At 36.2% G+C, this 11,358-nt stretch overlaps 1 protein-coding gene across 2 annotated transcripts in view; it reads right to left on the reverse strand.

The window, feature by feature from the left end:
- LOC107618828 overlaps positions 1-2,320 on the reverse strand; it is an 11,243-nt gene extending 8,923 nt beyond the window's left edge. For both annotated transcript variants that reach the window (XM_021122817.1, XM_016321002.2), the window contains exons 1-3: positions 1,656-2,320; positions 1,481-1,581; positions 1,251-1,366 (exon numbers count right to left, since the gene is read on the reverse strand). In XM_021122817.1, the coding sequence (XP_020978476.1) occupies positions 1,330-1,366; positions 1,481-1,581; positions 1,656-2,063 (546 nt within the window). In that variant the 5' untranslated portion in view covers positions 2,064-2,320 and the 3' untranslated portion in view covers positions 1,251-1,329. The remainder of the gene's footprint in view (positions 1-1,250; positions 1,367-1,480; positions 1,582-1,655) is intronic.

The following is an 11,358-nucleotide window of genomic DNA, read 5'->3' on the forward strand; positions in this document are numbered from 1 at the left end:
TTCTCAAATCATCTCAGGCTCATAAGCCAAATTTACTCAAAGTGAGTTCCTTGTTTAAAACAAAGCCACTCTCAGCATTCTCTTTCCAAAACTTCCAAAACCATGGCAAGTTAAGGATTTATTTCAAAGTATTCAAAATCACCCATACAACAATGGGATTTCATAATAAAAGCTTCTCGGCAGAGTCCCAAGTCTTTAGGGAAGGTCAACCTATATCAATTCCTTAAAATTCATTGAAACTCTTAAAATCATGGATTCTCGGTTCAAGTAAATAAAACTGAATTTATTATGAAACCGACCATACAAAATCACAAGTTCCAACCCGGTCCAAAAATCAACTCATTTGAAAAGGAACCGGTTCATTTGAATCAAACCACTTTCAGGTTTCTTTTTGGAACCCATTTTTATAACTCTTCCAAAATGCCTCAAACGTAATTACTCAATCAAAAGTCTAGATTCCTTTGAAATCCCTAAAAGCTCCTTTTTATATTGAAATCAATATTAGAGCATCATTCTTTCTTTCAATGATTCAAACGGTAAAAATAGTTCATTTCTAAATAACTCAAACTCAAGGCATAAAGTTCACTAAATAAATTAAGCTTGAAAATATAAATATTCTCTTAATAAATCAAATAATACAACTTCTCAAATCCAATCCTTTTCAAATAACTTTTCAAACAAGACTAGGATTTTGTAGAAATTTCGGCAGCACCTCCCCTAAAACTTGGACTTTTGCCACCCGGTTCGGGTCCCAACTAAACCGTTTCTCATTCCTTTTCAACAGCTCAAAGCCAGAAATCAATTCAAAGCAAGCTAAATCCAACAGTCACCTCAGTGGCATATCTCAACAAAACCATTTCAAAGTCAACTCAATATCAACCGATTTAACTCATTTCCGAAGCTTTAATGAAACGGTTCAGTAACAAATCATTTGTCCAAGATCAAGTCAATTAAAGTAAACCAGGCTGAATTCAAAAGTGCATTCGACTTTTCACATCATCAAATAATTGACTCAAATCAAATCAATCCTCAACGGATTAAACTCATATTTCAAATTTTTAAAGAATCACTTCAAAACATTACATTTCACAAAGCCGCACAACAATTCAGCCAAACAAACATCCATAATCATTCGAGTCAATCAAATAATACATAAGGCAGATACAATCACTAAATACACCATATCTCACTTCAGTATCCATATGTAATAATTCCAATACATAAGGTATAGTTTTGGAAAGCGCCCCTACCTCAAAATGCAAGGTTCCATAATCCAAACGCCTCACAGAGTCCTTTCTGCCTCAACCCAAACTGACGGCAATCAAAACCTCAGCTCCCAGCCACTTTCGCAATAACCACAGCAACACTAATCGCAACATATAGTAATCAGGACTCGACCTCACGTTACCAAAACTCATATTCATTAACCAAACGCAACCGAATACTAACGCGAGGCTTTTTTGAAACTTAAGATACTTACTGTAATACGAAAACAAAATAGTAACGGCCTCTGAACCGGTTTGGCGGTAGCCCCGGTAGCCACCTCCAGCGGCTGCGGTGACCCAACTCCGGCGACGGTGACTGAAACCAACATGCCGCGACAATAAGACTCCCATAATCTCACAAGAAACGAAAACCAAGTTTGAAACCCTTACCGGCATACTTTTCCGGCGACGGCAGCAAGGTCTCAAGTGGCAGAAGCTCAGCCCGAAGCTCCGGCGGCCATGGCGGGAGATTCTAACGGCACGACAGCAAGGGCGGCGGAATAACCTACTACCATCGCGCATCACCCTCTCTGCAAGCTCCCTCGTGCGCGTTCTTCTCCCATTCGTGCCTCCAACGGCACCGACGAAGGCAGCTTCTGTGGCGACGGCAAGGAGGTTCGGCGATGGCAAGGAGCTCCGGCGACAGTGGACTGCAGAGAGGTCAACGGCGGCGAGGCAAGGCGCGGTGGTGACGCAGCTGGATGCGCGACTGCTCTCCCTTCCTCCACGCCTCTGGCAGCGGCGGCCAAGATCCCAACGATGGCTTCGTTCGTCGCCCATTCTCTCTAGGTCCCCCATTCTCCTCTGTTCGCGCGGCAACAGCAGCAAGGCACGACGGCGAGGTGACGGCTCCGGTGGCTCAGCACCGTTCGACAGCGACACTAGCTCCCTCCTCCTCTCCTCTGCCGCGACTCAGTCTCCCTTTCCCTCTCTGCTTCGTTCTTTTCTTTGGTTCAAGAAGGGAGGCTGTGTGTGTGTTTTCCCCCCTCATTGCAGCGTTGCTGCTGCTGAGTGTTGGGGAGGGTTTTTTTTTTTGGCGGCTGTAGGGTTAGAGAGAGTGGTAACCGGGTTAGGGTTTAGGAAATTAGGTCTAGGGGTAATTTCGTAATTTCACATAAATTGAGGATAATATAATAATTGAAACCCAAATTAAATCCAACACTAATTGTATGTAGAAAATACTATTTGTTCATCATTTTCACAAATTATTTTCAATAAAATGCCCAAATCTAAAAATTAGAAATAATATACTTAATTTCTTCAGTTTCCAAAATAGCAGTATTAATATTTAAAATATTAATTACTTAGTCCAAATCATATAAAATTCTTATTATTTCATAACTATCAACTGCATAATTTAAATATAGAAAATAATCCAATAATTATAAAATTGGATAATAATCATAACTTATATCAAGTTCAATAAATCAAAACTTGCCTTAATTATCCTTAATAAAATAATCTCTGAAATTAAGGCTATAAATAACTATATGATTTGAGACTTGATCATAATAAGACTTTTCAAAAGTTCTGGGTCTTACATTATGAGTAATTAAGTTATAATTATTAATCGATTTCAATTAATACTTTTGTTTAAAGTTCAAAATTGAAGGAATATCTTGAACACCGTCTTATAGATTGCTGCTGGTAAGTAGGGGTGTTCATGGTCTGGTTCGGTCTGAAGACCTGGTCCGGCCCTGAACCTTTTAGGGACTAATTTGGTGTGATTTTATTGGGTCTAGGGCCGATAAAGGTATCAAAAATAGACCCGGTCATTATTTCGGGTCAGATCTGGGTCATAGCTCGGGTCACCCGAACTCAGCCCGGTGGTCCGATCATCATACACAAATCAATATTTTGTGTTATTAGTGATGGATGATGGCTATTCTTATGTGGAATTTAAGTATTGTAAACCTTAATATTTTGTGTTATTAGTTATTATAGGACTATAAGTTAATATTTTATGTTTAAAATGCATAAGACTCTAGACTAATGCATAATATTGTGTTATTTGTATTGATTTAAATATTTTGTGTTATTAGACAATATTAGTATTGATTGTAGTTGTGCTTTAATTTTAGGGAAGGGTCGGTTCCTGTTATATTTTTTTAAGTGAATTTTACCATGTCAAATAATGGTTGGAGTCTTGGAAATTTGGATATTTTCACATGCTAGCTTACAAGAAGGTAATGTTAATGGCCCGATTTTCACCCGGTATAATCGTGACCCGAAAGTGTGTAGGTTTCATTGGGGTATACATTTCGGGTCGGGCCTGGGTCACATCAAATCCGGTTTCACCCGACCCATGAACACCCCTATTAGTAGGGGTGGCAATGGGGCAGGTAGGGATGGATTTTTGCTCTACCCGACTCTGCCCTGTCCTACAATAAGTCGCATACTATGAAGCACAGACACGGACACGGATACAGATACGAGACATGACACGACACGCGCCACGGCGATACACGAATTCTAAAAAGTTGTCAGACACGGAGACATGCATATATTAATAATATAATATATTCATTAAATAGAGATGTGTCTTAATAGAGATATTTTCAAAAATAACCATATAATATACGTTTCTTCCTAAAGTGTATAGGTATTCAAAAGATAAAATCCTAAACTCCTATGTCTTAATAGAGATAGTAAGAATTTTGTACATCACATGTACAAAAAAAAAGTTATCTAAAGTCATATTATTTCTCCATCATATATGGTTGATATCTTCATCATTAGAAAAAGTCACTCTTTCCAACTCTGGTTCATCAAGAGAAAGGTGAGCAACTTCAAGAACACCATTTTCTTCATCAATTGGTGAAAAACATCTCCAGCAATATCCCACATTATAGTTTCAAGTTTTTCTTGAAAGAAGGTGAAGATTAGTGTGGACAAATACTAAATTTTCTGCATGTTTAGGCTTCAACTTGTTTCTTTTTAGGAAATGGACAAAAGAATAAGTGCTCCAATTCCTTTCACAACAAGAAGATGAAGATGGTTGCTCTAGTAGCATAAGAGCAATTGGTTGAAGAAATTTTGCTTTACCACCATGAATTAGCCACCAAGATTTTGCATCAACTATGCCTCTATCATTCAAAGAGTCATAATCATCAAAAACACCTCTACCATCAGAAAAGCTTGCAAATTCAATGTTTACTTTTCTCCTCTCTTCTTCATCAGAAAAATACTTCTTCAAGCATTTAACTCTCTCATTAGTGATCTCAATATCTTGATGAGGAGAAACTCGTGTAGGATCTTCTTTCAACCATTAGTGGCTATTATACTTATATAATTAGTGGTTAAGCAGAAATTAGTAATAATTCAATGATCTTCACTTATAAATAAAAGTTATAAACAAAAAATGTAAAAAGTTACCTTGGATTCAATGAATGTGCTAAACAATGAAGAGGTGTGTTACTTTTTGTCCATCTTTAAACTAATATTGAGTGCACAATATTGTAGAAGGACGATGACTCTTGTTCATCTTTTCTTTCATAGAGATATATAGTACTTCTTACCTTCTTGATCATTGAATCCCACATCTCATGGACCAAATGAAGAGTAGGTGCATCCGTATCTGTACTTCTTAAAACATCATAAATAGGATTTGTGAACGTAAGAATATAATCAATTTTTTGCCACCAATTTTCACTCAAAATCTGTTCTGTAACAAACTCAGTTTTGCCAATTTTTTCTTCCTTGTATGAAGACCACTTCTCACTTATAACCATCTCTTTGAGTCCTTGCTTTAACAACCTAAATCTTTTGAGCATCACAATAGTAGAAGCAAATCGAGTAGGAGCAACATTAAGCAACTTCAATGTATTAAATTCATTGAAAATAGATAACCTCATATGATGATTAACAATAAATTTTTTTTTATAAAAGAAGCATTTTCAGCAATTTGAGTAATCCATGAGCATTCTTGATAAACAAAATTATTCTTCTCTATATTCTTAGCTGTACAAATGTCCTTTAAAGTAAGGTTGAGAGTATGAACAACACAAGGAGTCTAATAAACAAATGGAAATTCAGCTTCAATCAATAAACCAACCGCTTTACAAACCGGTGCATTATCAGTCACAATCTGTACTACATTTGAGAGACTGACTTCTCTTATCACATCTCTTATTTACTTTGTAACATAATCCTTGTCTTTGATCTCATCTGAACAATCTACAGCTTTCAAAAAAATAGGCCTACTTTCATTTACAGCCATAAAATTAAGAAGAAGTCTCCTTTGGGATCACTCCATCCATCACTTACAATGCTCACTCCCTTTCCACTCCATGAATTCTTAGTAGGTTCTAACATTCTCTCTACATGTTGCTTCTCTTTCTCAAGCAAAGTTGTCCTCAATTTATTATATCCAGGAGGAATATCACTACAAGAAAAACACCCATTCAGCCACACTTTTTTTAAGCTACATTTAAAAAGCGTAGCCTATTCATAGAATAGGCTACGCTTTTTTCAGTGTCACCATTTTATAGGAGAATAGGTAACACAGTTGTGGCATCACTTGAAAAGTGTCTCCTTAGATATTATAAAGATCACTTATAAAACGTAGCCTTTTCTTAATATCTATGAGTACACTTTTCTCACTAAAGAAAACGCTTTCCAAGAGTGGTCTAATGGTTAGGTTTTGGATGCGCTTTATAAGCGTTTCCTAATGCAAGAACGCTAAATACACCTACGACACTTGTGAAAATTTTGTTTTCTTTTTCACCAAATCACATATCTCGCGCCAGTCATCCCTTCGAAGAAAGGTTTCCCCCCTCACCACTTTGCCACTCACCTTCGTCTCTCCACTCACCACTCACCATTCACCACTTCACCTTCACCACCACTCGTCCCTGCCACCGCTTCTCATCCGCTTCACCTGCGTTCATCTACTACTGTACTCATTGTCCCCACACCTTCGTAGTCTCTGCTCTCACCATCACCGGTCACCGTCGTCGTATCTGCGCTCACTGTCGCCGCTCAACCTAGTTGTCTCTGCGCTCACCGTTGCATCTCACCCTTGTTGTCTCTGTCCCGACCATCGCCGTGTGCTTAGCATCATCGTTCTCTCTGTGCTCATCGTCGTCGAGAAGGTCTGTATTGATTTTCATTTGGTTCTAAAATTTGAGAGGTTTAGGGTTCCGATTTAGGGTTTTTAATTTGGGGGTTTGGTACACTAATTGCCTGTTATCAGTGAAATCTGAAGTTTGGTTTAGTTCAAGTGATTTAGTTGTTGTTTACTGAAATATGAATTGAGTAGAGGTCGCTTGTTGTTCTAAACCATATTTGTTTGGGAATAGAAAAATGAAATGTAGTCACTGCCATCACATGGAACTTGATGACAAGCCATCTTAGCCTAATTTCACTAGCCTTTTTCTTTTGTTTTCGATTGATTTATGCACTTTCTTGAGCCATAAGAAAGCCAATTGGGTATATTTCCATGTTTCCTTTGATTTAATCAACCATGGATGAATTAATGCAATTTCATGAGTTTGGGAGAAAAGCTTGAGCCAACGTTTGCCTCAAACTTTTTGGCAAACGTTGGCATCACAAAACCAACACCTTGGAGGAGAAAAGCTTGCGCCAACGTTTGCCTCAAACTTTTTGGCAAACGTTGGCATCACAAAACCAACACCCTGGAGGAGAAAAGCTTGCGCCAACGTTTGCCTCAAACTTTTTGGCAAACGTTGGCGCCACACTTGCACACCATGGAGGAGAAAAGTTTGCGCCAACGTTTGCCTCAAGCTTTTTGGCAAACGTTGGCGCCACACACTTTTACAAGGGGGCCAACGTTTGAGCAAAAGTTTGACCTCAAACTTTGGCTCAAACGTTGGTAGCAGCAAGCTTAAGCCATCTGGTATAAAAAGTTTGAGTAAAAGTTTGCCTCAAACTTTTACTCAAACTTTTACTCAAACTTTTATGATTTCAACCCGGTTCACAATGGATCTTTCTCCAACTCCAAGAGCAATCAACCAAGGCCTTTATCAACCCAATTCCATCAAGAACAAAGGCCCAATTCAAGGCTTGAAGACCATTTGAAGAAAGTGTATAAATAGCTTAGGATTTAAGTTTTCAGAGAGTTTTTCCTTAGAGAGCTTTCCTTTTAGTTTTGCTGAGTAGTTTTTGGAGAGCTTTGGAGTTTTGAGTTGTTTTGAGTTTCTGAATTTCGGAGAGGAGAATTGAATTCTCTTCTTCTTAGTTTTCTTGTTTTCAATTTCAATTACATTTGTCTTGAGTCTTAGGTGTTGAGAATTGGGGAAATTCTGTCTAAATCTCACCTTGAGATCTCTCTCTGTTTCTTTTACTGCACCATTGGAGAATTGAGATTTATATTCAAGTTTTCTTCTGTTTTGATCTTCTGTTTCTTGCAATTGAATTCTACATTTGGATCTAGGAAGGCATTGAGATCTAGACTTGGTTATCTAGTCTCTTGGGTCCTGAGATCTGGAGTTTGCATTTTAAATTCTCTGTTTAAAGCTTTTCAAGTTCATTTACATTTTCGCTCTGGATCTGTTTCAATTCAAGTCACCCTCTACTTGTCTGATTAATGCAATTTGCTATTCTTTGTTTAAATTCTGCAAATCCACTTCCCAATTCCCTTTACAATTCAAGCCATTTATATTTCTTGCACTTTAAGATTCTGCAATTTACATTTCTTGCGTTCTAAGTTTCTGCCATTTAATTTCTTGTTCTTTAAGATTCAGCACATTTACCTTCTCTGCTCTTTAATTTACTGCAATTGTCCCTCTCCCTTTTTAATTTCATGCAATTTAGCTTCTGTCGAATACAAACCACTCAAATCAACTTTTGATTCGCTTGACTAAATCAACCACTAAACAAAAATTTCTCAATCCTTCAATCCCTGTGGGATCGACCTCACTCCCGTGAGTTTTTATTACTTGATGCGACCCGGTGCACTTGCCGGTTAGATTTGTGTGTTTGGAATTCGTTTTCCGAAAATACACATCAGAACTAATTGGTTATGATTCTTTATTGCTTCCTTAATTGCCTTCGGTAAGACAAGAAAATCAAGATTCCTTAATATATTTCTGTAACGAATAGTTTTATGAATCAAGGTTGCTTCTGTATAGAAAAAAGCATTGAATAGTTCTTCTGTATAGAAACTAAAATGATTAGATGATTCTGTCACCTCACTCAAGTGATGATGGAAATTGTAAATTAAATAAGAAGTGAGATGCTCTGAAAAATAGGACGATCGAGGAGATTTGTCATGTACACTATTGGAAAAGACCTCGTAGGTAAGAAAAATATAAAATTAAAAAAAAATCAAAAGAATATCATTGAGAAGAGAAACACAAAAGTAGTGTTTGGTTCTTTAATTAGAGGTCACAAGAGAGCAAAGTATATAGTTCTACTTGTATATGCATAGAGAAAAAGAAGGAAGCTATATATATAGCCTTAATTATTACATGTTTGGCAAATGACATAGCATAGCAAATTAATTAACTTTAATTTGGATTTTTTATAAATGGAGGGACCAAATCCAGTTTCAAGTGCACAAGGAAGCACGTCAGGAATTCATGTTTGTTCTTATCTTCAGTTGCTGGCTCAGTTCATTAGGCATCTTTTGCATCCCAACAGAGATCAACAGGTCATACTTTTTTTTTGATTAATTTTTTCCTTTGATTTTTCATTCATTTTTTTCTTCTCTTCTTAATTTTCATTTCTATAGATGTTCTTATTTGTTACAACAATTTTTTGCTATTCAATTTATTGCAATTTCTATCCAAAAATTAAAAGAACTTTTGTTATTTGTTCTTATCAAAATGATAGATATCAAATTTGATATATGTTCTGTAACAAAAGAAATGGAAACACAGGTGAACTTCCTTTTCTAATTATATTGACACTTTATTGGTTCACACCTCATATATATTCCACACTTCCACAAAACTCTGCATTTTATCTTAGAATAATATAAAATTTCATTCGAGAGATTGATTTAATTGGAAATTATCTATGTCAAGTTTATCTTTAACTTGGATACTCCTTGGTCATTCAGATTTCTTTAAGGACTTGAAACAGATTCAACAACTGTGAAAAAAATTAGACAAGCGATTGACAACCAAACTGAAGTTACTGTACAACTCATTAATTATAAAAAGACCAGTAAACAAGTTTAATGTTTCTACACAGAAAACTATTTCAATAGGCAAAGTTAATATAAAATGATAGGAAATGTTAGCATTTTTTTCCCTTATTAGCACTATTTAGTTCATTAAAAGAAAACAAAATACTAAGAAGTATTGCCTACAAAAATTCCTGATGTCAATTGTCTTCCCTCCATCAATTGCTCCTTGTTCCAGATCAAAGTGCTATAAATGGAGGAGGAGGAGCTATTTTAGTAGCTCTTGCCCTGAATCAAAATGCTACCAAGGTAGCTGCAGCTATTACTTTCACTGTCCACAAAAAAATTATACATTAGCATTATATTTTTCAATCCCATAACTGTATGTTGAATTGGTGCATGCATAATTTGATTCATGCAGTTCACTAGCATTAATGGGACTCACAGGAACCTTGACCCCAAGAATAGGAGTTCTAAAAAATCTTACCGCTCTATAAGGCTGCGTTTATTTACAGAGACAGGACATTGAGATAGGGACACTGAGACACAAAATCGTGTTTGGCAGATGAGATATGGACAGAGACAATGTGTCTAGAGACACTAAATTAGTGTATTTTGTGTCCATCCTGACAGGAAGGACACGGAGACACTAACAAGGGACACAACTTATTTTTTATTTTTTCTTTCATTATTCTTGTTCATTTTTCATAATTATATTTTTTATTGTTATATTTTTCATCTCAAAATTTTTGAATGAAAAAAATGAGAATAAATTGAATTTTCATAATTTGTTCTAGTTTATCACTAAACAGAATACAAGAACACAAAATTTTGTGTCTTTGTCCATCAGTGTCTTGTCTTGTCCTATCCTCAGTGTCTTGTCGTGTCCTGTTCTTAGAAACAAACACAGCCTATGTATTCATAGTATGACACATTCATTCAATCTTGGTCAAGCTATATTTTCATATGATTGGGTAGTTAGGTGATAAAAAGTGGTTTGTTAGTCAAGCTGGATTTTTTTAGTGTAATCATTGATGTGTAATCATTGGGTAATTAGGTGATAAAAGTGGTTTGATAAAAGCTTTGACAAAATACATATTTTTTGCTAGATGAAAAGGTAATCTAGATGAAAAAATATTCTAACAATATGTAAATCTAGAGTCTCCCTTGCATTCATATTAAAAGCTTTCTCTAAAGGTCTAGTAGCTCTTCTTTTTCTTGAATCAATGACGTTAGGATTTTATGGTGGTAAAGAATTTCATAAAAACAGTCGCATTGTAGATATAGTCTCTAAACCAATAGAAATTCCTTCGTACAAACGTTTGGTTGTCACAAGTAACAAACCCCTAAATAAATTGATAACCGAAGTATTCAAACCTCGGGTCGTCTTCTCAAGGAACTGCAGGGAAGTATGTTCTTATTATTGGTTATGAAGATTGTAAATTAGGGTTTTGAGAACGAGGAGTGAATAGTTTAATTAGTAATTAAAGTAAATGAAGAACAAGTACTGGAATAAAAATGCCTTCAGATGGGAATAACAATAATGTAAATAAAAGAAAAGCAATAATAAACTGAAATACCTCAAATAACATTAATTCAAAAGAGTAATCTGTAACATGGAAGAATTCATAAATTAAATTGCAAAAGTAAATAAAAAGAAATATTGAACCTGATAAAGAGATAATCCAGAAAGCGAATAAAATCCTAATTCTAAATCCTAATCCTAAAGAGAGAAGAGAGAGGACAGAACCTCTCTCTAAACTAAATCTAAATCATGAAAACTAACTAAAGTGGAGACTCTCTTTTAACAGATACATTCCCTCACTTCATAACCTCTGGTCTATGCCTTCTGGACTTGGATTTGGGCCAAAAGGGCTTCAGAATTTGCTGGGAGCATTTTCTGCAATTTCTGGTGTGTGGTCTCTGTCACGCGACCGCGTGGGTCACGCGGTCGCGTCATTCGGAGTTTTCCTTGTCACGCGGTCGCGTCAGTCATGTGGCCTC

This window comes from Arachis ipaensis, chromosome B01, assembly GCF_000816755.2.
Source record: "Arachis ipaensis cultivar K30076 chromosome B01, Araip1.1, whole genome shotgun sequence".
NCBI lineage: Eukaryota > Viridiplantae > Streptophyta > Magnoliopsida > Fabales > Fabaceae > Arachis > Arachis ipaensis.